At 42.1% G+C, this 26,533-nt stretch overlaps 1 protein-coding gene across 2 annotated transcripts in view; it reads right to left on the bottom strand.

Moving 5' to 3' along the window:
• Window positions 1-26,533, bottom strand: part of TTF2 (transcription termination factor 2) — a 57,003-nt gene that overhangs the window by 2,145 nt on the left and 28,325 nt on the right. For both annotated transcript variants that reach the window (XM_088835617.1, XM_055403782.2), the window contains exons 10-22: window positions 24,955-25,074; window positions 23,270-23,420; window positions 21,499-21,604; window positions 16,136-16,317; window positions 15,281-15,434; window positions 14,858-14,949; window positions 13,642-13,724; window positions 13,103-13,236; window positions 10,763-10,933; window positions 7,916-7,974; window positions 6,930-7,080; window positions 5,231-5,313; window positions 3,564-3,638 (exon numbers count right to left, since the gene is read on the bottom strand). In XM_088835617.1, the coding sequence (XP_088691743.1) occupies window positions 3,564-3,638; window positions 5,231-5,313; window positions 6,930-7,080; window positions 7,916-7,974; window positions 10,763-10,933; window positions 13,103-13,236; window positions 13,642-13,724; window positions 14,858-14,949; window positions 15,281-15,434; window positions 16,136-16,317; window positions 21,499-21,604; window positions 23,270-23,420; window positions 24,955-25,074 (1,561 nt within the window). The remainder of the gene's footprint in view (window positions 1-3,563; window positions 3,639-5,230; window positions 5,314-6,929; window positions 7,081-7,915; window positions 7,975-10,762; window positions 10,934-13,102; window positions 13,237-13,641; window positions 13,725-14,857; window positions 14,950-15,280; window positions 15,435-16,135; window positions 16,318-21,498; window positions 21,605-23,269; window positions 23,421-24,954; window positions 25,075-26,533) is intronic.

Genomic DNA, 26,533 nt, shown 5'->3' with positions numbered 1-26,533 from the left:
ACAGACAAGCAATCAATCAAAACCCCAAAGCAGCATATCTAAAGAAATATTCAAACTTCTATGTATGCTTAGTTTTTAAAGGAGATTTCTTCCTCTATTTTTCCTTATGTTTGATTAATAACTCTATGTTTAGGAAACGTAGACAACTTAGACTAAATATATACATCCGTTTGAAGTGATCTGAACTCAGACTGACTTTTTATTTCTTTTCAAAGCTGAGATAATTAAGAAACGCCAGAATCACAAGAGATATGTGCCGAGTCACTCAGTCATGTCCGATTTTCCGACGCCATGAACTGCAGCCTGACAGGCTCCTCTGTCCTTGAGAATTCTCCAGGCAAGAATACTGGAGTGGGTTGTGATGCCCTCTGCAAGGGGATCCTGCTAACCCAGGAATTGAACCCCGGTCTCCCACATTGCAGGCGGATTCTTTACCAACTGAGCCACCAGGGAATATGCCGACCCCAAAAAATAACAATTGTAGAGATCCAGCTTTCACACAAAAAGCTCCATCTTGGGAAGGTCAGAAGGTCTAAAGCTATCAGGCTTCTGCTAAGAATATGTGTACCGGTTAAAGTACAGAGTGTCTTATTTCATGGCTAATCCACACTGAAAACAGGTCTGACCAGTTGAGGAGATGCCACTGCTGTCCTGTCTTCACTCATTCAACAAGTACTGACGGAGACTCAGTATACGCATGCACTACGCTGGGCACAGGAACACAGAGACAAACATGCTCGTGCAGCCAAAGGGAACACAAGACAGAGACACGAAAATGAACAGCAAGAAGAGTGACATGACCTGGGAACTGCTCCAGTGGAAATGCGTCCACTGTACAAGACGAGGGAAAGGAAATCTGTCTGGGGTATTCAGGGACGACCCCATTGACAAGTTAACTCTTAATGTGACTTGTAGGATGAGCAAGGGTTTGCCAGATGGCACAGTGGGGAGGGCATCCCAGGGAATGGGAATATGTATAAAACCATGGCTAACATGTGCAGCAACATGGATGGATCTAGAGATTATCGTACTAAACCAGAAAGAGACAAATATACCACATGATATCACTTATATCTGGAGCCTAGAATACGACAGAAATGACCATATCTATGAAACAGAAACAGACTCACAGGTATAGAGAACAGACTTTTGGTTGCCAAGGAGGGTGGGGGTGGAGGAGGGATGGCTTGGGAGTTGGGGGTTAGCAGAGGCAAACTATTATATGATGAATAAACAGCAAAGTCCTACTGTATAGCACAGGGAACTATATTCAATGTCCTGTGATAAACCATAAGGGAAACAATATATATATGTATAATTGCCATGTTTGCTATACAGCAGAAATTAACACTGTAAATCAACTGTACATCAATAAAATTAGAAATAACAACAAAGAAAAAACAGAATGAATGGAATAAAGAAATTGTCCAACTCTTTGCGATGCCATGGCCTATAGCCCGCCAGGCTTCCCTATCCATGGAATCCTCCTCCAGGCAAGAATACTGGAGTGGGTTGCCATTCCCTTCTCCAGGAGATCTTCCTGACCCAAGGATCAAAGTCAGGTCTCCTGCGTCATAGGCAGATTATTTACCATCTGAGCCTCAAAGGAAGCAGGAGTATGATTATATATTTAAGCTATTATATTACATGTTAGACCACTTATATTTAGAAGAAAAGACACAAAACCTTTGCTGAGTTTTGGAACATGGTATGCTTGGGGAGGTCATCCAATCTGGCCAGGGCAAAAGTCGAACACTACGTTGTACTACAACGGAAGTTCAGGAGCCTGGTGAGGGCTGGATCATGAGTGACCATTCCTGTGATGCTAAGAAACTTAAGAGTTGAAAGAAGGAAATGGCAGTGGATGGGAAGAAAGGGATGGTTATAAGAAACATCTAGGAAATAAAATGAATGGACATGGTTTGTGAAAAGTAAGAAGATGGAGTCTGGTTTTGGCTCCATGATTAGATAAACAGTGGCACTATTCACAAAGATAAGGAACTCAGAAGAATCAACGGATATGGGGAAGAAGGGAGAAACAATCTCAGCATGTGATCCTGTGAGTCCCTGGAACACATAACAGTACTTGCTACATAGGGACTCCCCACTTCTGCTGTCTGTTTAGCTCTGAAGTCCTATCTGACTCTTTGCAACCTCATGGACTATATTCCGCCAGGCTCCTCTCTGTCCACGGTATTTCCCAGGCAAGAATACTGGAGTGGGTTGCCATTACCTTCTTCAGGGGATCTTCCCAACCCAGGGATCGAACTCAGGTCTCCTGAATTGCAGGAGAGTTCTTTACCACTAAGCCACCTGGGAAGCCTAATAGGTATTCATTTTTTTGAGCTGAATGAGATAAATGCATGAGTAAATGAATAATGGGTATGGATGTGGACTCTTGGATTCATATATCTTGTGGGGATTTGGATATCTGGGCCGTAAGGTTAGGAGACCTCAGAACTGATGTTATAGATTTTGGACTTGCTGGAGTAGATAGGATTATTGAGAGAGGTGCATACAAAGTAAGCTGAAAACAGAGCTAAAGACAGAACAGCTGACACAATTGCTGTACTTGGCACATTTTGGAATTCATTGGTGCCCCTTAGCAAGAGCAGCTTCAGTGACATGACAGGGGTGAAAGCCAGTTCATATAGGTTGAGGAATGAATGGGAAATAAGTAAAGATAGACAATGATTTCTAATTCTTCAAGAAAGTTGGCCATGAAGATGAAGGAAAGCGGTCCATAACAGGGCTGGATTGCACTGTTAAGGCAGCTTCTATTACTGTTTTTAAAAAAAGGAGGGTCTCACATGGAGGGATATTCAACAAAATAACTGCCCCATGCACTTTAAAAATGTCACTGTCATAAAACACAAAGAAAGACTAAAGTGTTGTTCCGGATTAAAGGGGACAAGAGAGTCAGGAGAACTGAATGCTATGCAGGACCTTTCGCTGGGAAGGACATCACTGGAACAAGTGGCAAAACTGAATAAGGTCCATAGACCAGATAATAGTATTGTATCACTGCTAACATCCTGGTTTTGATAATTTTACTGTGATTATGTAAGAGATGTCATTTTTAGAAAGTGAACATCATGTCTGCAACTTACTGTCAAATGGTCCAGAAAAAAGCTTACACGCACACACATACAAATGTCAGAGCAGTCAGCAATTTTTTGGTATTATTCTTACAATTGAGAACTCTGGGGTATTTTTCTAAGAATTCTTACATTCTTTTCTATGTCTGAAGTTATGTCAAAATAAAAGAAAATAAAATAAAAGCGAAAGAGAGAGAAAGGGAGAGAGAGGAGGGTCCTTTCATGGGCAGCCTTGACTGAGATGAGGCTCATCACTGTACTTAAGGTTTCTCCTGCAGGGACCAGCTCCAAGGTTACCCCCAAATTGCTTGTGTTCCCTTCCTGACCATGACTGCCAAGGAGGATGAGCCCCACAAACACCATCAGTACAGTGACCACCAAATACTTTACCTTCTCTTAAAACACTACCCAAGAAAGATTTTCACGGGAGCAGATCTTGGCCCTAGGAGACCTTTACATACTTACTTATGTATGACAACATCTTTTTGCTGCCCTACTCGGTAGATTCGGTCACAAGCTTGATCTTCAAGTGATGGATTCCTGTGAGAAGACAGGTTGAGCTCAGGGGCACTGACATCGTCGACAAGGGGCGGGCAAATCCCACAGGCCAAATTCAGCCTGCAATCTGTCTCTATATGGCTCTTGAGTTTGAAATAATTGTTACAATTTTAAAGGTTTGTAAAAAAAAAACAAAACAAAACCAAAAATCCACAAAAAAGAATATGTGACAGAGACCTATGTATCTGCAAAGCCTAAAATATTTATAGAAAAAGTTGGCAGATCTCTGTTCTAGTCTATGTGGGGCTTGGAGACTCCCAGATGTTTTCTTGCCCTGTCATGAGAAACTGGGCTCAGATTTGCCTCCAACAGGAACTCTAAGCACCACCATCAGCTGAAAACTATAGGTAACAGAGGTTAAAGTGATGCTCAAATCCAATCATTAACTAGCTGGATGACTCTGGGCAAGTCATCTAACCATAACCTAAAAGGCTCGGGAATGGGAGGGCTGGCAAATGATCGTTAAGGCCTTTATCTTTTCTAAGATTTTTTTTAATGTGGATCACTTTTAAAGTCTATATTGAACTTACTATAATACTGTTTGCCTTATGTTTTGGTTTTTTAGCCGCAAGGCTTATGGGATCTTAACTCCCCAACCAGGGATTGAACCCACACCCCCTGCAATGGAAGACAAAGTCTTTTAACTACTGGACCATCAGGAAAGTCCCCTTTAATGCCTTTTTCAACTTTTAACTTTCTATGATTCAAATAAGGAGACTTAATTTGTTTCCTTCTTTCTAGATTCTCCTTTTCAATTTCAAACTAGTTTCTCATCTTACCGCTTTAAAATCTTGAATAACATTTCTCCAATTCAGAAGCCAGCATGATTCCAACTCTGCTTTCCTCATGTATGGGGGTGGGAGGGGTCCCAAGTAAGACCTAAACACATTCTCCAGGGAGATAAAAACAGGTGGACCTGTCTGTGCCCATCTGGGCTGCCTGGAGAACAAATGGCAATCCCTGGCAACGGTGCCTGGTGCAGCAATCCCTAACTGGCATCACTGAAAAATCAAAACTGGGACAGATTATGATACTTTCTCCTAGCAACGCATGAATCATTTGCTTTGTATCTAGGAAGGACGCTGCTATGCTCCTGGTGTTGACGCTATGAGCGGTGAGTCCAAGGCTATGTGTTAAGCGTGTATCTAACATAATTAGAAATTTTCTTTGCCTTTTCCTTTAGGAGTAATGGTTCTCCTTTGCCAATGGGGCGATCTCCTTGGATGTCAACAAGTATGTCTGAATACGGTGTTTTGAAGAGATAAACTCTTCGTTGACTGAAGTAGCTCTTAGCGGTAAGAAAAAGCCCTACTCCCAGTTTCCATGGAAACGGACTTTAGGTTAACAATAAAGTGAACAGACTATTTTGAATAGTCATTTGAATCCTTCCTTGCTCAGGAATACAGGCCCATCGACTCAGCCTACACCATTTTGACCTGTAGCTATACACATGTATGCACAGAGGCAGCTTCACAATACGAAAGGAACACACTCATTATGAGAAGTCAGGTTTTACTGCCCCTCTGGTCTCCCTGCGATGCAGGGACAACTCAAGAAAAATCCATAATTGTTACCAGTGCATGTCCAGAAGAAAAAGATGGTTTCCTCCAGTCAGGTTGAGACCGACACCTCCAGCCAAGAGAGAAATTAGCATAACCTTCAAAAGGAAGCACACCATTCACTTTACACAGATTCTGTCACATAAAGCATGTCTCCTCCTGTCACATGTTCAATACCAAGATCAATACAAATAAGCAACACGTTCTTATCAAATTTCCTTCTGCAGTCATAAAGGCATTGTTTCCAAACTTTGAGATGCCATTTCCCCTGCCTCACTTTTGAGAAGATTCTCATTTAACCTTGTTTTGGTGAGTCAATCTCAAGACATTAAATGTGTGCCTGCCAAATATATGAATACTACCTTTTAGAGTACTGGGTCTGGTCAGTTCAATACACTTTCCATCAACCAGATACTGCCTATTCTACCAGTCCCCCCACCACTGCCATGACTCTCCTGCCTATCACTCAACTGTTATTTGGTTTCTCAGTCATGTCTGACTCTTTGTGACCCCCATGGACTACAGCCCACCAGGCTCCTTCGTCCATGGGATTTCCCAGGCAAGAACACTGGAGTGGGTAGCCATTCCCTTCTCCAAGGGATCTTCCCAACCCAGGGATCAACCCCAAGTCTCCCCCTTGGCAGGCAGATTCTTTACCACTGAGCCAGGAGGGAAGCCCTAAATTCCCATCATTCATAATTAGATGTCTTTGAGAGGAGAGTGAAAAAATTGGCTTAAAACTCAACATTCAGAAAACTAAGATCATGGCATCTGGTCCCATCACTTCATGGCAAATAGATGGAAACAGTGAGACTTTGTTTTGGGGGGCTCCAAAATCACTGCTGATGGAGACTGCAGCCATGAAATTAAAAGACGCTAGCTCCTTGGAAGAAAAGCTTTGACCAACCTAGACAGCATATCAAAAAGCAGAGACATTACTTTGCCAACAAAGGTCCATCTAGTCAAAACTATGGTTTTTCCAGTAGTCATGTATAGATATGAGAGTTGGACTATAAAGAAAACTGAGCACCGAAGAATTGATGCTTTTGAACTGTGGTGTTGGAGAAGACTCTTGAGAGTCCCTTAGACTGCAAGGAGATCCAACCAGTCCATCCTAAAGGAAATCAGTCCTGAATATTCATTGGAAGGACTGATGCTGAAGCTGAAACTCCAATACTTTGGCCACCTGATAGGAAGAACTGACTCATTGGAAAAGACCCTGATGCTGGGAATGATTAAAGGTGGGAGGAGAAGGGGACGACAGAGGATGAGATGGTTGGATGGCATCACCGACTCAATGGACATGAGTTTGAGTGAACTCCAGGAGTTGGTGATGGACAGGGAAGACTGGCATGGTACAGTCCATGGGGTCGCAGAGTAGGACATGACTGAGCGACTGAACTGAACTGACTGTTCTCCCACTTCCCTCCATCTTTCCTCATATCAAGATCCCACCCATCCTTCCAGGCTTGCCTTTTCCACAGAGTTTCTTGATCCTAACCAGTTCTGTCCTTACTCTTTTTAACCTTCATATTTTATTCTCTTAAAGTATTTTCACACTTTGATACGTATCCCTGATAAATGTCAAAGGAATCAAAAATACCCAGAGGAATCAAAGCTATGAATATTTTTCAATTGAGCTATGTTAAAATTTTCTGTGTAATCGGGAACAATCTGCTCTTAATTACAGAACTCAGCTGTCATCAGCTCGTACCTGATGGCCCCTGGGGCTGTTAAATGCCTCTACCAAGTCCATTCTCTGTTTGGGGTTGACAGAGCCATCGATGGTGGCATAAGTAAATCCACATCTCTTAAGATGCAAGGCTACAACCTTCAGCATGCTGGTCCACTGAGAGACAATGACACTGGAAGAAAGGAGAAAAACAGAAAACCAACGCAGATGAAATAAACTCATCTGCAGGGCTTTAACACCTGCTATCCATATGATTCAGTTATCAAATGTGGAAGGAAAGCCTTCTGATACCTAAGGGTACACACTTAGGTGACATAAGATTATAATGCTTCCAGTCATTTCTATATCCAGTCTGCAACTTATCTTGTGCGAAATGAAGTCTGAACAAAGTGGTGGTGAAACTAAAGTGATGGCTGCAGCCTCCGATTATCTGGGGGCCTAGTTCTCATCTAGAGGAGGTCTGTCCTCTCGCAGAAAAGGAGGACAGGCCCCGCCCCTTGGCAGTCAGAACCATAAGCCTCTAGGGTTTCTCTGTTCCCCCCATGCTGTGCTTTAATTAGAGTTTTATGTGTTTAGATCAAAATCTTTCTGATCTACAAATGCAGTGAGTAACACAGAGTAAAGTAAAACAAACAACGACTGAACCTCCTGCATCCCCCGCCCCTAGCTCAGGAACATGCCCAGCACTGTGGGGGCTCTCAGTCTGACCACACCCCTCTCCCTCCATTTCCCTCTGTTATTCTCTTGCTTTAAGATGCTTCTTCTCTGCTCTTAAACGCTTCTTCAGATGCTCAGCTTATTTAGATCCTCCAGGGATTGCCTTTGCAACCAGTGTCAGAAATATTTTAATTAGAAATCACAGGGAATTTGTGCCGTAACCTCAGTACTTTCTGCTGAGTGTGACTCAAGGTCCTTGATGTAAAAAGCTAAGATTTATAACCATCCACAATATCCAATTTTCTTGCATAATTACAAGCAACACTTGGATAATGAAGTAACACATTTACCTCTTTTGGGACCCTGAATTTCTTCGGACTGCCTCCAATTCTGCCAACAGAGATGCAATCTGGGAAAAGGTTGAATTAACATAAGTAGGTTTAAGCAAATTTGCTTTTCTCCATTTTCTCTCCCCTGAATGAAAGAATCAGTCTCCCCCAGGGCCTCTCGGCTTTAGGTATTACTCCTCTCTGGTTCCCTCTCCTCTCTGCAGCCAGAGGACTATTTCCAAAATGCCAGTTTCTTATTTTCCTTTGCTGACTGAAGACCCTCCAGTGGCCTCCCACAGAGAATAAAGCCCAGGCTCCTTACAGTGCCCTCCCAGATTCTCACTTCCTCTCACCTCTCCAGCCTCATCCCTCACTACACCCAAATGACGCTGGAGTGACACCAACAATCTCCCTCCACTGAGCCGTGCTTTGTCTCATCTTTGTCCATTCCGTTTCCTCTGCTTAGAACAGCCTTAGGTGCCAGTTTAATGTCATTTCTTGGAGGTCCTCCCCAATCCAAGGTGCCCACTGACTATGTGCTACTATACACCTTTTCCTTCTATTGTCGTGGTCTTTAAAAAAAAATTATATACTAATTGCTTATTAGTTATCTCTTGCTTTCAAGCCCAAAGATGCCCCAAGGAGGCAGAGCTGGCATGTGTCTGGTTCATCTGCACCCTTAGCACCCAGCACACTGCGGCACCACAGAAGATACTATCCTAATATTTGCAGAAGGAAAAAGTAAAAGAGCCTGACCCAGTCTGAGGCCTGCTGCAAATGGTGTTGAAGAAGAGAACCTTTCCAGACTGAGGAACACTTGCTTGAGCTTTGGGACAAGTTCCCTGGCTATTTATCAAAACTGCTCAGGGCACATTCAAGTCAATAAAGGACCAGACAGTAAGAACACACGGGCAGGGCTTCAAAGAGTGACCGAGTTCATTCTTCCTGACTGCTAAGGTGAACGACTTTTCTAAAGGTTCTAAGAGGCCTAGAGTTCATCTCTGGAGTGGGAGAGGAGGAAGGAACCAGGAAATGAAGAGCATTCCTACTTTGCATCACAGGGCTAGATCACCCTGAAACTCCTAGGGAAGAGCTCAGCTTCCTCATGGGTAAAAGGAGCTGAGCCAGGACAATGGGGATGCGCTGTTGTGACGTTAGTGGTGACCTGTAGAGGCCCCCTCACGAGGCTGCGCTCCAATCTGAACAAACACTCCCACGACTGGGCAGGAAGACAGTCACAGGACTGTACCGTTTTGAATCAGTAGGAATTAAAAAAGCACGTACATGAAGTGCCTGGTGTTCTGACAAGTTGAGGTTCTAGAAAGTTCTTGAACTGTCACGTGAAAAACCTAGCCATAGGTATTTTGAAGAAAAAAAAATGCAGTGGGAGAGCAGGACTTATGGTCTGTGAGCTATAGACTAATTCTAATAACAATCTGTATGAGTTTTGGTTTGTGCTATCAAACAAACTCCCTTCCTTACGTGAAACCACCTTAAGAGGTTTGAACTATGATTAATGGGCTCACATTAAGAAGGCCTGTGAATCATTAACTGAGTATCAGACAAGTTGTGAGGAACACAAATTATTAGGAATGTGAGGTTTCAACCCATCTGCTAACTGAGGGTGCCAGGGCCTCAAACCTGGCCACACAGTGCCCTTTTCATGCTCTCCTCAGTTACTGATGGTGAAGACCTAGGTAAATATTTTTAAAACTCTAATTAAAAGTAACTCTTAGGTAAAACCATTCCCTTGGCAGTGACCTCCTTCCTAGTTACATATTTTAAAAACTTTGAAAAAAGTCTGAGGAAACCTCAGAAAGCAGCAGAGAGAGAAACCAGCCACGCAGGGCAGGCGAGACAACTGGCAGATTCCAAGTGAACCAGTGGAGGGGCAGGACTGAGTCACACACCCCAGGCTTCTTCTGATGGAACCCTTCAGTTCTTAAATCACTCCCGTGGGAGTTCAGTTCAGTTGCTCAGTCATGACTGACTCTTTGCAATCCCATGGACTGCAGCACACCAGGCGTCCCTATCACCAACTCCCCGAGTTTACTCAAACTCATGTCCATTGAGTTGGTGATGCCATCCAACCATCTCATCCTCTGTCGTCCCCTTCTCCTCCTGCCTTCAATCTTTCCTAGCATCGGGGTCTTTTCAAATGAGTCAGCTCTTTGCATCAGGTGGCCAAAGTATTGGAGTTTCAGCTTCAGCATCCGTCCTTCCAATGAATATTCAGGACTAATTTCCTTTAGGATGGACTGGTTGGATCTCCTTGCAGTCCAAGGGGATTCTCTCAAGAATCTTCTCCAACACCACAGTTCAAAAGCATCTCAGTGTCCTATCTTTTTGCCTTTTCATACTGTTCATGGGGTTCTCAAGGCAAGCACACTGAAGTGGTTTGCCATTCCCTTCTCCAGCTCCCGTGGGAATAGAGTGACTGATGAGGACAGAAGGCTGGTGACAATCAAACCTGGCAAATTGAAGCCTCTCAAAAAAGGAAAGCAATTGGCACTCAGACGTAGGACATTGTCTCAAGGCTCAGGTCTTTGTGGTTTTCCCAAAACAAACTGCTCACTTGCCCAGGCCCTGTCACCAGTGTAATCCTGACAGACTCTTTCCCTAGGAATCCACGCCAGAAATATGCCTTGATGTGAGAGGTGGGCCCAAGTCACTCTCTGAAAGCCCACTTCAGTTCCATTCGTGAAATGCAACCAGAATTCAGGACTAGAGGGAGAATCTGACCAGCTAACATCTAGTAGCTCCAGCTCTGCCATCAAATGGCTAGACCCACTTGGACAAATATGATGCTCTCAGGGAAATATGTGAGGAGTTGAAGTCTTTCTACTAGAATAGAGGTGATCATAATACCTTGGTGCTCTCTCTCTTGTCATCAAAAAGCTCCACCTTGAAGCATTTGCCATTAAGGGAAACAGAGGCAGATGGCTCTGAGTCGTGGAATTCAGACAAGGTCAAGGCACTGAGCTGCTCCTCCAGGGAGAGGGCCAGACCTTCACTCTTCAGCTCCGTCGGATCCAGGGCCTGACCAGAATCAGACAGGAAACACAGCGAATGGGTGGCTGAGGCAGCAAGCCATGGGACTTGCAAAGTGCTGACTGTTCAACACTGCACGTGACAAAATGTTTTGTCATTTACCATCAGTACCCCCTTGAGTAAACCCAGATTAAAATGAAGTCTTACAAGTTTTTCTCACCCGATAAAAATAAACCAAAGTGGAACTTTTTCGAAAATTGCCAGATAGTCTATATAAGATTATTCTATTTGCCCCAGCTAGAACAATAGAGTTAATTAAGCTATTGATAATCAAGACATAATTTATAGTACTACCAAAAAAAAAAGACACTTCAATGCCTCAAAAAATAATATATTTCAATAAAAACTTTTTAAATAAAAAAAAGTTTCAAGTACTACGTAGTTTCTTTTTTCTGTTCATAAAAATGACATATGCTTATTACAGAAAATCTGTAAAAGTTCAGAAGAGTATAAAGAAAAGAATCATTGATAACCAAGGAGAAATTAATATAAATTCTAACTGCCAAGGAGGAAAAAAAGTAACACATTTCTCTTGTTTTCAATGAAGTATAGTTAATTTACAAAGTTCTGCTGGTTTTGAGCATACAGCAAAGTGATTCCGTTTTATATACATATATGTTCTTTTCCATTATAGGGTATTCTAAGACACTGAGTTTAGTTCCTTGTGCTATAAGGGCCTATGACAGTAGGTGGTGGTTGTTACCTAGTCAACATACAATGGTATGTATGTGTTAACCCCAAACTCCTAATTTATTCCTCCCCCAGCCCTCTGCTATCCCCCTTGGTAACCCTAAGTTTGTTTGCTATGTTTGTGAGACTATTTCTGTTTTGTAAATAAGTTCATCCATATCATCTTTTTGAATTGCAATTGTCTTTCTCTTACTTACTTAATATGAACTCGCTAGGTCCATCCATGTTTCTGCAAATGGCATTATTTCATTCTTTTTTTCAACTAATATTTCATTGCATGTATGTATGCATATGTGTGCATATATACATGTATGTATACATAGCACATCTTTTTTATCCATTATTCTGTTGATGGACATTCAGGTTGCCTCTATATCTTGGCTACTGTAAATAGTGTTGCTATGAACACTGGGGTGCATGTACCTTTTTGAAATAGTTTTCCCTGCCATATGCCCAGGAGTACAATTGCTGGATGGTGTGGTAACTCTATTTTTAGCTTTTTAAGGAACCTCCATGCTATTTTCCATAGTGGCCGCACCCATTTACATTCTCACCAACAGGGTAGAATGGTTCCTTTCTCTCCACACCATCTCCAGCATTATTTGTAGACTTTTTAATGATAGCCATTCTGATCAGTGTAAGGTGGTACCTCATTGTGGTTTTGATTTGCATTTCTCTAATAATTAGCAATATTGAGCATCTTTCAATGTATCTGTTGGTCATCTGTATGTCTTCTTTGAAGAAATGTCTATGTGAATCTTCTGCCCATTTTTTGACTGGGTTGTTTGGCTTTTTGATATTAGCTGTATGAGTTGTTTGTGTATTTTGGAAATTAATCCCTAGTCAGTGGCATTGTTTGCAAACATTTTCTCGCAGTCCATAGGTTGTCTTTTCATTTTGTTTATGGTTTCTTGTTTTTTTTTTTTTTGCTTTGCAAAAGCTTTTAATTAGGTCCCATTTGTTTATTTTTGCTCTTACTTCCATTACTCTAGAGAACAAATCCAAAAACATATTGCTGCAATTTATGTCAGAGTGTTCTTCCTGTAACATATTCTTCTTAATTATGAATGTGTCTCTATCCATTGTAGAGACAACTTTTTCAATTGTATAAATACTTGAGTTTTCATAACTAGACTTATTAGCTTTATGACACCCTAAAATACCAAAGTATTCACAAATGGTTTCCTTTTTAATGAGGTACTATTTTGTATTCTAAAATAAAGCTATTTTAAAAAATAAAATAAATAATAAAAACTGTTCTCAACATCATGGGAATTATCTCAAGATCACTAACGATCAAAATACAGTAAAATAAGCAGTCTCCTCTTTGCTGCCCTACCAAAATACCAAATACCCTCAAATCCATTTTCCTCGATCCAGCAGACTGGAGCCCAGTTACTGGAGCCCTCCTACTGAGGCGGACTTCTCCGAAGCCCCTCGGGGGTCCCACACAGGCACTGTGCTTACCGACTTCAGCAGAGAAAGGTGGCAGCAGCACTGGCGGAGCCTCAGCAGCTGTGACAGTATGTGGGCGGTGCTGGATGTCGTCCAGCTGGCTGCCATGGAGGGCCCAGGCCCGCTGGACCCAAACTCCTGGGCCACTTCCAAGAGGGAAAGCAGACACAGGAAATAGCACAATGTTTAAAACAGAAACACAGGGGAGAACGGTGAACTAAATGAGGAGATGTGAAACCTTCTTTGATCTGAGGTTCAATAACACAGTTTTAACTCACTTCTCTACTAATGAAGAAAAACGAAATACTCATTTTCTCTACAGACCTACTGTATTTGCATTTTAATAAAACAGATTTCAGAAATAACTAAAAACAAGTTCACATCACCACGTCTGGTGCTTGCAGATCATATTTTACTTTAGTTTGAGGTTCCAAGCTAAGGGCAAGTCTCTGCTATCAAGAATTCACGACCCCCCCCCATTTCTGTAAGTTTACCAAATCTGCATCCACATTTTCATGAGTCTCTGTATTTACAAGTGTCTCACTGCTCACCTCTATTGAATGGATTGTCAGGGCTTCTTCCAGATTGGCTGCTCCCACTTTCATGTCTTTTTAGATAGTACTGCAGAGCCAACCTGCCTCAGATCAAGAAACAAAATGCACATAAAATGGTCACTAAGACCAAACAGGTTTACCATGGTCACTGCTGTGTTAGGACCTTGAAAAATTACAAAAGTGGACTTGTTGGACTTCCCTGGTAGTCCAGTGGTTAAGGATCCACCTGCCAGAATCCCAGGGATGGGGGAGCCTGGTGGGCTTCTGTCTATGGGGTCGCACAGAGTTGGACACAACTGAAGTGACTTAGCAGCAGCAGCAGCCAATGTAGGGGACATGGGTTCAGTCCCTGCTCTGGGAAGATCCCACATTCAGTGGGGCAACTAAGCCTGTGTGCCACAACTACTGAGCCTGCATGCTTTAGCCCATGAGCCTGTGCTCTGCAACAAGAGACACCACCGAAAGGAGAAACCAGTGCACCACAAGGAAGAGCAGCCCCTGACTGCTCCAACTGAGAAAGCCTGCATTCAACAGCAAAGACCCACCACAGCCAAAAATAAATAAATACATTTTAAAAAAAGTGGAAAAGTGGACTTGTTAAATGAAGGTAGGCTCACAGCAAGCACTGGCCAAAGGTAATAAAAATAATTACTTTAAAAGCTAAACCATTTAAAAATGATTAATAAATATTAACAAGTTTATTGATACTATAAAATATTAGTGTTACATTCTATATCAACTTAATATTAAATATGTAACAGTAATATTTATTGGTTAAGATTAATATTAAAATGTTTATTAATAAATATAAGATCTACAAAGAGGAAAAACTTAATCACTTTGGAAGATTTGATGAACAGCTTCTTAAAAGTTCTGGTGAGAGGCTGGATAACAGGTCAAAGGTCAAACAGATGTACTAGGTTGGCCAATACTTTCCTAATATAGCCCCACAACGAACAGAAAGAGCTGGTGACAGTGTGCACACCCTAGAACTTCTGTGCAAGAAACCCAGTGGAGAACAAGTTCACTGTGTATATGAGACAAAGGTGAGCTGGGGGCGAGGTGAGAGAACAAGGGAGCTTTTTTAAAAAGGAACACAGATATTCACTTGTCAATAATACCATAATTGCAGTTAGAGGAACCTTGACTCAATCCCAAGCAAGAACAAGAATAAAACAACAGCTGTGAGAAGGTGCTTCTTCACAGCACATACCTCGATCTTGCAAAAAGGACATTATAAACAGTCTCTTCGTCTTCAGAGAGTTTTAAATGGTGCAACTGAAATTTACGCTGGGGCAGCACCACCTGGAAGAGTAAAAGACAAAAATAGATGAAATGAACTTCCACAAATTAACTGAATGTTACGGAGCACGTTCCCCAGAGCTGACACTGGAAATCTAGTCAACCTTGGACGGCAGCTCCCACCCTCCCCTGAAAGCAGAATGGCTCTAACACACCACCAAACAGGACAGCTACGACCCGGGGCAGGACAGCAACTGGGGCCTCTGTGTGGGAACACAGGAGACTCAGAAGCTCCTGAAGCAAAGGCCATTGCAGTGCAAGCAGAGTCAAGGCCATGGTCACCCTCCTTCCTGACCCCCCACATCCACCCAGGGACAAGTGTCAGTGGGATTACCAAGGGCTTGCCGGTGGAGTCCAGCTGGTCCTTCGCTCTCCTCAGCAAAAGGCTCCTGGTTAAGATATTTAACCGTTCTCCTCCTTTCTTTGAGCCATTGTCTACTTGACTCTTCCACAGCTTAAACTCATCAAATGGAGAACAACGGAGAAATCTTTTATTAGAGGACAGAGAACAGGAAAGAAGCATGGGAGGATGGAGGAGAGAGTCAAAGATAGACATAAGATGAAAAGCAAATCAGGTTTTACATGTCATCCCAATCAATGTTAAAAGTCAATTTCATAGCAAAGCTCTGCTAGACAGAGCAAAAGGATCCAAGTCAATAACCAGATCATAAAACCACATTATAAAAATGTGCCTTTTCCCATTAAAATGTCTATATCATCACAATAGGACATATAACCAATAGCTAGAATTCATTCCTAAAGGTTCAAAGGCTAATATAGAAATTCCATATCCTCTTATGAGCTGACTTAAATAAAAGCAAATATTTAAAAATAAGCATTCTTTTCAGTTTGCTTCAAATAAATTATAGCCCTGACCTCAGGCCATATGTTTTAAAGCAAAAGTAGCTCAAAACATACTAGGAGTGAAGAAAGTGACTTTTGTTTCCTTTATCTGGTCCTGTATTTTTCCACATAGAAGAACTGCATGTCATAAAAGTCCTGTATCAGCCAGTCAATCAACAGATTATATTCTCATAAATATTAATTCCCTTGTCCTTTAAATGTTGACAGATTTGTCATCTGCTATACATGCTAATCTGGTGTACACACTGGCAACACGAGATATGAAATAATCAAGAAGGGTTACCAACAGGGCTCACATCTACCTAATCTCAAAGAGTTCACTCACTTCAGCAGTGAATACATGTCCAACAAGTTGTTCTGAATTGGGGTTCCAGTGACAGCCCAACGGGTTTGGGCCTGGAGCTTACAAACAGCCATGGAAGTCTGTACCCGGGGATTCTTAACATTGTGAGCTTCATCCAATATGATTCGAGCCCACAGTACTTGAAGCAAAGGTGATGACGTACCCTGGAAGAAACACAAGTGAAATCTAGCAAAAATATAGGAAAACATGTGTGACTTCCAGCCAATATGGGGAAATAAGCAAATTTAAAAGACTCACTCTTATCTTCAAGTTTGAGGGCCTAGATCAGGTACACTGAAATAAGGATTAAGCTTAAGAAACCAAGAGCAGAAACTCAATGAGTACAAATAAACAAGTCACTTGACTTCCCAATTGTTGAGCATAAGATGTTTAAGGGTAAAATGCTTCCTAACTTTAGTTTTCTGTATTCTTTCAACCCACTTTCAAGCAATGGCCACAGGTAAGGGATACACTAGCTGTCAAGGCTGCAAAGTCATTCAATCAATAAAATATTTACTCACTTTCCCTAAATTTACAATAATTCACTAAAAATTTACTAAAAGTCTACTTTGTTTTCTTTTTTGGCCATACCACACAGCATACGTGATCTCAGTTCCCCAATCAGAGATCAAACCCATGCCCCCTGCAGTGGAAGCGTGGAGTCTTAACCCCTGGGTCACCAGGAAAATTCCCTAAAAGTCTCCTTTTACATGTAAGATACTAAGCCAGACACAAAGATCATTTCCTCTCTTCAAGGGGCTCACAATCCAGCAGGGGAGAAAAAATAAAACAAGCATAAAGATCATTATATACAATGTATATATAGCAAGTCCTACTAGATGATTTAATACAGAACAGTAGGAATCTAGTGGGTCTTGCTCACTGCTGTATACCTGAAATAGCATCTGGTACATGGAAGATACTCAATATTTGCAGAATGCATAGAGTTTTGAGGTATAAGCCAGCAGTAGGTGCCAGGAGATGCATTTGACCACAGAGGGCAGAAAAGCACTCCATTCAGAGGGAGAACAGCTCAACAACACAACAGCGTATGGAGGGAAGTACAGCCCTTGGTACAGCTGAGCATGGGGTGCCCCTGGGAGGGAGGGAGACGGGTAGGGGACAAGGGACACTCAGGAAGGGCAAGACTGTACAAGGCCTAAGAAATTATTTAAAGGAATGAAGGTTTCAACTTGAAAGGTAAGAGAAACCATTGAGGAATCTGAAAAGTTAATCATCTGAAAGAAGGCAGAGCTGGTCATGAGATGGGTGAGCACTCTAGTCAGTTCAATCACTCAGTAGTGTCCAACTCTTTGTGACCCTATGAACTTCAGCACACCAGGATTCCCTGTCCATCACCAGTTCCCGGAGTTTACTAATTCATGTCCATCAGTCGGTGATGCGATCCAACCATCTCATCCTCTGTCGTCCCCTTCTCCTCCCACCTTCAATCTTTCCCAGGATCAGGGTCTTTTCAAATGAGGCAGTTCTTCACATCAGGTGGCCAAAGTATTGGAGTTTCAGCTTCAGCATCAGTCCTTCCAATGAATATTCAGGACTGATTTCCTTTAGGATGAACTGGTTGGATCTCCTTGCAATCCAAGGGACTCTCAAGAGTTTTCTCCAACACTACAGTTCAAAAGCATCAGTTCTTAGGCACTCAACTTCCTTTAGAGTCCAATTCTCACATCCATACATGACCACTGGAAAAACCATAGCCTTGACTAGATGGACCTTTGTTGGTAAAGTAATGTCTCTGCTTTTTGATATGCTGTCTAGGTTGGCCATAGCTTTTCTTCCAAGGAGTAAGCATCTTTTAATTTCATGGCTGCAGTCACCATCTGCAATGATTTTGGAGCCCCCAGAAATAAAGTCTCTCACTGTTTCTATTGTTTCCCCATCTACATGACATGAAGTGATGGGACCAGATGCCATGATCTTTGTTTTCTGAATGCTGAGCTTTAAGCCAACTTTTTCACTCTCCTCTTTCACTTTCATCAAAAGACTCTTCAGTTCTTCTTTGTTTTCTGCCATAAGGGTAGCGTCATCTGCATATCTGAGGTTATTGGTATTTCTCCTGGCAATCTTGATTCAGCTTATACTTCATCCAAGCCAGCATTTCACATGATGTATTCTGCATATATGTTAAATAAGCAGGGTGACAATATACAGCCTTGACATACTCCTTTCCCGATTTGGAACCAATCTGTTGTTCCATGTCTGGTTCTAACTATTGCCTCTTGACCTGCATACAGATTTCTCAGGAGGCAGGTCAGATGGACTGGTATTCCCAACTCTTGAAGAATTTTCCAGTTTGCTGTGATCCACACCGTCAAAGGCTTTGGCATAGTCAATTTAGCAGTAGATGTTTTTCTGGAACTCTCTTGTTTTTTGGATGATCCAGCAGGTGTTGGCAATTTGATCTCTGGTTCCTCTGCCTTTTCTAAATCTAGCTTGAACATCTAGAAGTTCACGTTTCAAGTAGTGTTGAAGCCTGGCTTGGAGAATTTTGAGCATTACTTTGCTAGCATGTGCTGCTGCTGCTGCTAAGTCGCTTCAGTCGTGTCCGACTCTGTGCGACACCATAGATGGCAGCCCACCAGGCTCCCCCGTCCCTGGGATTCTCCAGGCAAGAACACTGCAGTGGGTTGCCATTTCCTTCTCCGATGTGTGAAAGTGAAAGTGAAGTCGCTCAGTCTTGTCCAACCCTCAGCGACCCCATGGACTGCAGCCTTCCAGGCTCCTCTGTCCATGGGATTTCCCAGGCAAGAGTACTGGAGTGGGATGCCATTGCTAGCATGTGAGATGAGTGCAATTGTGTGGTAGTTCGAGCATTCTTTGGCATTGCCTTTCTTTGGGATTGGAATGAAGACTGACCTTTTCCAGTTCTGTGGCCACTGTTGAGTTTTGCAAATTTGCTGGCATATTGAGTGCAGCACTTTCACAGCATCATCTTTTAGGATTTGAAATAGCTCAACTGGAATTCTATCACCTCCACTAGCTTTATTCATAGTGATGTTTCCTAAGGCCCACCTGAGCTAGCATTCCAGGATGTCTGGCTCTAGGTGAGTGATCACACCATTGTGGTTATCTGGGTCATGAAGATCTTTTCTGTACAGTTCTTCTGTGTATTCTTGCCACCTCTTCTTAATGTCTTCTGCTTCTGTTAGGTCTACACCATTTTTGTCCTTTATCGAGCCCATCTTTGCATGAAATGTTCCCTTGGTATCTCAGATTTTCTTGAAGAGATCTCTAGTCTTTCCCATTCTATTGTTTTCCTCTATTTCTTTGCATTGATCACGGAGGAAGGCTTTCTTATCTCTCCTTGCTATTCTTTGGAACTCTACATTCAAATGGGTATATCTTTCCTTTTCTCCTTTGACTTTTGCTTCTCTTCTTTTCTCAGCTATTTGCAAGGCCTCCTCAGACAACCATGTTGCCTTTTTGCATTTCTTTCTCTTGGGGATGGTTTGATCACTGCCTCGTGTACAGTGTCACGGACCTCCATCCATAGTCCTTCAGGCACTCTATCAGATCTAATCCCTTGAATCTATTTCTCACTTGCACTGTATAATCGTAAGGGATTTGATTTAGGTCATACTTGAATGGTCTAGTGGTTTTCCCTACTTTCTTCAATTTCAGTCTTAATTTGGCAATAAGGAGTTGATGATCTGAGCCACAGTCAGCTCCTGGTCTTGTTTTTGCTGATTGTATAGAGCTTCTCCATCTTTGGCTGCAAAGAATATAATCAATCTGATTTCGGTGTTGACCATCTGGTGATGTCCATGTGTAGAGTCTTCTCTTGTGTTGTTGGAAGAGGGTGCTTGCTGTGACCAGTGCGTTCTCTTGGCAAAGCTCTGTTGGGCTTTGCCCTGCTTCATTCTGTACTCCAAGGCCAAATTTGCCTGTTACTCCAGGTGTTTCTTGACTTCCTAGTTTTGCATTCCAGTCCCCTAAAATGAAAAGAACATCTTTTTTGTGTGTCAGTTCTAGAAGGTCTTGTAGGTCTTCACAGAATTGTTGAACTTCAGCTTCTTCAGCATTACCTGTTAGGGCATAGACTTGGATTACTGTGATATTGAATGGTTTGCCTTGGAAACAGAGATCATTCTGTCGTTTTTGAGACTGCACCCAAGTACTGCATTTCAGACTCTTCTGTTGACTATGAGGGCTACTCCATTTCTTCAAAGGGATTCTCGCCCACAGTAGTAGATATAATGGTCATCTGAGTTAAATTCACCCATTCCAGTCCATTTTAGTTCACTGATTCCTAAAATGTTGATGTTCACTCTTGCCATCTCCTGTTTGAAACAAGCCATGCCGTGTAGCCATGAGCGATGCTGTGTAGGGCTATACCGTGTAGAGCCAAGATGTTTAGGGCCACCCAAGATGGACGACTCATGGTGGAGAGTTCTGATGCAATGTGGTCCACTAGACAAGGCAATGGCAAACTACTTCAGTATTCTTGCCTTGAGAACCCCATGAACAGCATGAAAAGGCAGAAAGATAGAACACTGAAAGATGAACTCCCCAGGTCGGTAGGTGCCCAATATGCTACTGGAGATCAGTGGAGAACTAACTCCAGAAAGAATGAAGAGGTGGAGCCAAAGCAAAAACAACACCCAGTTGTGGATGTGACTGGTGATGGAAGTAAAGTCCCATGCTGCAAAGTACAATATTGCATTGGAACCTGGAATATTAGGTCCATGAATCCAGCACTCTAGAGATCACCCCAAATACATGTGAATGTTCTATTGCACTAAGAATAAAAGTGTATGGAAAACAGTAGGTCTTGGAACAACACTGTATTTTCAGGGGGGAAAAGCCCATAAGAGTTATGCAATAAAGCCTCTACATAACTGAGACTAGCCTGGACACAGCAACATTAGGTTTCTTCCCCTGGTTATTGTTTAGCCTCTGGTCCATTGTAGCCTTTTTCTTTGCAACCCCTTTTCCTGGGAGGTGGAGTAAAGGCAGGGAATAATGCCTTAATATCAAAATACTAGTCCTGACACTGAATACAAAACACATCCTGAGAGTACACCCCAAAGACTCTCAAACACTGCAATAAGTGAAGCTTCCCTATATTCACACCATGATCAGCACAACTGCAATGTAGTCATTATTTCTAAAAAACAGCAAACTGCATCTCCACCTTCAGCACTGAGGAGGACGTCTACAGTAAAAGAGAAGGGACAGAGGAAAGAACTGTTTCCACAGGAGAAGCAGTGTGAATGCTCATGACCCCAGTAGAGGGGACCTTTCCATCTCTGATGCTGTGAAAAGACTCCTGTTAAACAATCTGCGGTTCCGACCCTACTTCCCCAGCAGGGTCCACACCTCACCTCCACACTGGGGTTTGCACCTGGGATCTGTTCGTCTTGTTTCACTGTGGGAATCTCCTTGGCCAGGAGGCTGTAGGTAGTGATCACGATGTCATATGTGGAGAGGCTGCAGATACAACACAAAGCAAATGGTAAGCCATCCAGCATGACTCTGACAAAGCAAGACAGAGTTGACTGCCTTCACAAAAATCCCTCCAGCAGCACTCATTAATTTGTGTCAATTCACACACACACCCTGAAGAGGTAAATTTTACACACTTGACTTCCTTATCACTTACCACTGGTCATTTTTACAGACTACTCACTGCAACTAAAACAGCCCCCTCTTCCCAACCAAGTCACGAAGGATCATCTCTGGCTGGGGTCAAATTAAGCTTGATAAGAGCTGACAAGAACAGAAAGTTGGGCAGGACTGGAATTTAATATTTAGTTAATTTGACACAGATGATTCTAAAGCCCCAAGGAAGTAAGAAACCTCTGAAGTACTGTTCGTCTTATATCAATGGTGCCTTCTCCTCACTGTTCTGTAATGGATTCGTGAAAACCCATTCATCTAGCTTTGATATTTGGGCACAAAAATACATGCTGTACACTCTCAGCTCACCTCGCCTATACTCTTTACATGTAAAGATTCTTAATGAAAAGCACAAATCTTTCTCCAAGGAAGCTTAATATTGTGTACCTGAGAGAACTTCAGTAAATACTTTTGATAAAGATGACATGCGAATTTGGAGAGGCAGTGATGCCTACTTGTTGCCTTAGTATCATACAAAGGTGTATGATTAAGAATGAGTCCTATCAGTCAATTAGTAGACTCAGAACACCAAACCCAGTACAATCAAAATGCAGATCATATAAGATGGAACTGACTTCTAAACAAAAATCTATAGTACTCCATGCCAGAGAAGGCGTGCAAGATGGCCACTACTGCCCTGACTCCTTTTGTCTGCTGAAATGACTACCAGTCATCAGAGCTGGTGTGCCCTTAAGACTTAGGATCACCATTCTTGCAATTCACCCCCGAGAGACTGCTGTGTTGTTCTTTGACAGATAAAATATCTAGTATCAGAGGTTGGGAAGAGAGATTACTTAGAAGGAAAAACAACTCAGTTCTTGACTAGGTCAGCAAGTATTCAATCCAGACCATCATATCGTAATTAAGAACAAAAAACAGGTCCTTTAAAACCAAAAGACAAAGAATAGGACTACAATCACCATCTGGGGAAACATTTTCTTTCCTCCTTCCTGGTCATATCCCCCTTTAGGAATTCAGTCAGGTTTAATCCTAAACTTTTGAATCTAAACTTCTTAGATGATTCACGTATGAAAAATCCAGCCATAAACATTTAACTAGCATGTATCAACTAATCATTAATATTACATCAAGATGCTCTGTTAAGACTGAGTTGGCTCCATTTACACTAACAGATAAAGAATGAATTTGGAATCAGATATTCAATCATGAAATAACTGCGACATATCCCTTTTACCAGCGGAACTCTGATACTTCCTAGCTGGCAGTTCAGGCATCGCAGGCTAACTTGCATGGCAGCTTGTTGAGAACGGTGACAGGATATAGCAACAGAACACCAGTCTCTCAAGATGCATCCCTGAGCACAGGTGAAGGCTGTTTGGTGATGACAGTGCCTGTGGTCTTCACAAACACCATTAGCCTTGATTAAATGAAACATCAGAGAGCACATAAGGCCACCATGACCCTTAAGACAAGATGCTGAACACCTCACATTGATGGCCACATTTCTGCACTTACACTTTTGCATGTTGATTCCGGTTTGGCCCATGATAGAGACAGACTCTTAATCTGTTGTGGCTCACATGTTTCTCCACCTCATTTTTCCAATGATGGATCAGAGAAGCAGGACAGATGATTAGTGTTCCATGAGAAGTGAACTCAGAGGAGTCTTGAGAGCGGGGGAAAAATCAACACCTAGTTACACTCATCAAATAGCTTTAACTTCTTCAAGGCATTACCTCTTTTCCTTGACTGATGTCTATTCATTTAATCAATATTTTTAACAACTGTTGCTCGTATTTCTACATATAGCTTATACTTTGGAGATACTGCAGGCTGGGATCCAGACCACAGCAATAAAATGAATATCACAATAAAGAGAGCCCCACAAAACTTTGCGGTTTCCCAGCACGTATGAAAATTATGTTTACACTACATTATAGTCTATTAAGTGTTCAATAGTATAATACTTTTTTAAAAGTTACATAGTTTAATTTAAAAATACATATTTATTGCTAGACAGTGCTAACATCATTTGTAATCTTTTTACTGATGGAGGGTTTGAAGTATTCCAAGAATTACCAAAGCGTGATATGGAGACATAAAGTAAGGAAATGCTGGTGGAACAACGGTGCCAAAACCACAGGGTTGACACAGACCCTCAACATGTAAAACACTATTTGTGAAATGCAATAAAATGAGGTATGCATGAAGCAGAATAGGAACTGGAAAAAAATAATTTTTTAACTCAAAACAATTATTTGTTTCTTTTCCCATATAAAAGTGGAAGACAGACTAAAAAGGGAGAGGAGAGTGGCTAGTACATTATTTCAGTTTAAAAAACCCCAATGCACTTTCCCAGTGGTGAGAAGATAGAAGCTGGGTCATTTCCTAACTCTTCATTGATTCACTAGAGGGCAGTATTATTACTTTTCTTTGAAAAGCATACCTTAATTACATTCATACTGAAGAATAAGTACCAAATCCTCTGGGATAAGCAAACATTACTCCAGAACCAGATAGTGATGGAGTGTTTGTACCTGTGCCCCCTGTGCATGGGCACACAGGTTGCTGCTCCACACGGGGACAGAGGACCCAGCTGCAACAGTGGTCAATGGAGGCCCTGAGAGCAGACGGCCAGATTCTTTGACTATCTAACCAACTGAGAAATGTATTTGTGTACATGCAGTTTACATGTGGTGCCATCTATATATAATATATAGGACCTTTAAAGTACTTATACAGTTATTACATTTTAAAAGCAGAGATAGAAATAAGAGAAACTGTCTAGAATCTGGAAATTTCTAGAATTTCAGAAACATGGAAAACTGGCTACTATGGTGGCTGAAGTCTGAATTTGTTACAGATCTTCCTTCAAAAAATAATATTTTAACTATTTGGGTCTACCCTGTAATTATGTTCTCAACATTAACAAAAACAATCATTACATTTAAACTAAGATTTTTAGACTTTTAGCTGCCACCATAAAACTGTTTCTAATCACAGGCCGAGCTAACCTTATATTTAAAGGAAAACAATGATCACTTCTAGTTAGTATATTCAGTGTCAGAAATGATACTATAGGAAAGTAACAGTTTTCCAAAAAATTAAATATGACCAAAGGCATCCTTTCATGGCTGAAAAACTCCCCACTGCCTCACGTGATTTAGGAAGCAGCAATCTAGCAAGACACTTTGGAATACCATTTTTGGAAAGCCAAGTCAAAGCCATGGTTTTGTCCTTTTCTTCGCTTTTCGTTTGATTCTTTTGGGTCAGGATGAGTGCAATCATTGTCAGTGTTTTTCCTAACCCCATATCATCCGCTAGAAAATGAAAACAAAAATAGGAGAGGTGATTACTTTGGGCAAGGAATCAGTTCAACATCAAGAGATGCAGTCCGGGGTAGATATCAGCCTGGTCCCTCTGCTGTCAGCACCACTCCAGTCACTATGCTTTGCCTCCTCTAATGAAGTCTTTGTCTTATTAAAATGAACACTAACTCTTGCCATTTATTTTGCAATCTAGGTCACAGACATTTATTATGACCTCTGTAAAATTTGAAACTTATTATTTAGATCTTCTTCGAGTCTGTGTTTTATTGTTACTTATCCAATACATTCACTGATATCTCTCCCAGTTTGATGATGCTGCCCGTGTGTATGTTAGTCTCATTCGTGTCTGGCTCTGCGACCCCTTTGACTGTGGCCCACCAGGCTCCTCTGTCCATAGAATTTTCTAGGCAAGAATACTGGAATGGGTTGTCATTCCCTTCTCCAGGGGATCTTCCTGACCCAGGGATCAAACTCAGGTCTCCTACATTGCTGGCATATTCTTTACCATCTGAGCCACTAGGGAAGTTCCAGATGTTGCCTAGTCTTCTTATTTATTACCCTGCAAAAGCAAAAAGGTCCCAGGAGATATATCCTACTACCCACTTTACTACTGCAATTCTGGAGTTAAGAGTTAACTCAAGACAGTCGTCTCCATCCCCTTAACTTATTCATCAGTGAAGGTCATAAATTAGCATTTCTTGGGTACCATCATCGTGCTAGTTACTGAGCTTATCCAATTTACTATTTGCTGCTGCTGCTGCTAAGTCACTTCAGTCGTGTCCGACTCTGTGTGACCCCATAGACGGAAGCCCACCAGGCTCCCCCATCCCTGGGATTCTCCAGGCAAGAACACTGGAGTGGGTTGCCATTTCCTTCTCCACCCTATAAAATGGCATTATCTTCTTTTTAACGGTTTAAATACACATTCTGACACACGTAGAAGTAAAATGTCACAGCAGGGGCTCTGGTTCAAGTTCTGGCTCTGCCACTGTGCAGAAGAGTTACCAAAGCAGCTGACTACTCTCCTTTGAAAGGCCAGCTTACAAGGCTGGCTCTCGGCTAGCATGTGGAAACTCATTTCAGGAGGGGTTCCCCCTTCCCCAACTGGGAAGAGTGGCTCACTACACCTTAACTGCTTGGATCCACAGTACACTGAATGCCTGCTTTCCCTCTGGGAATCTAGAATTTCAGTACCTGCCAGCCTGAAGCTGCCTATGTGGGTTTTTATCCCGCAGTAAAATTCCTGGGTGCCAAGTCTCTAACAAGCTTCCATGGTTGGCAACGTTTTACCTGTGTTTTCGTAGCTTGCTGCTGGGAGATTAAGTACACACTGAGTGACTCCACTGGGACAGGACCTGAACCCGGTTTCCCCTAGACTGTGCCCCATGTGCCTTTTTCCCTCGCTGATTTTGATTTAGATCAAATCAAAATAACTCAATTCTTATTCAGT

The sequence above is a fragment of the Moschus berezovskii genome, chromosome 4, assembly GCF_049115385.1.
Source record: "Moschus berezovskii isolate FMDL1 chromosome 4, NW_MosBer_1.0, whole genome shotgun sequence".
NCBI classification, from domain to species: domain Eukaryota; kingdom Metazoa; phylum Chordata; class Mammalia; order Artiodactyla; family Moschidae; genus Moschus; species Moschus berezovskii.
The sequence above is the reverse complement of the archived record's forward strand: the minus strand, read 5'-3'. Positions and strand labels throughout refer to the sequence as shown.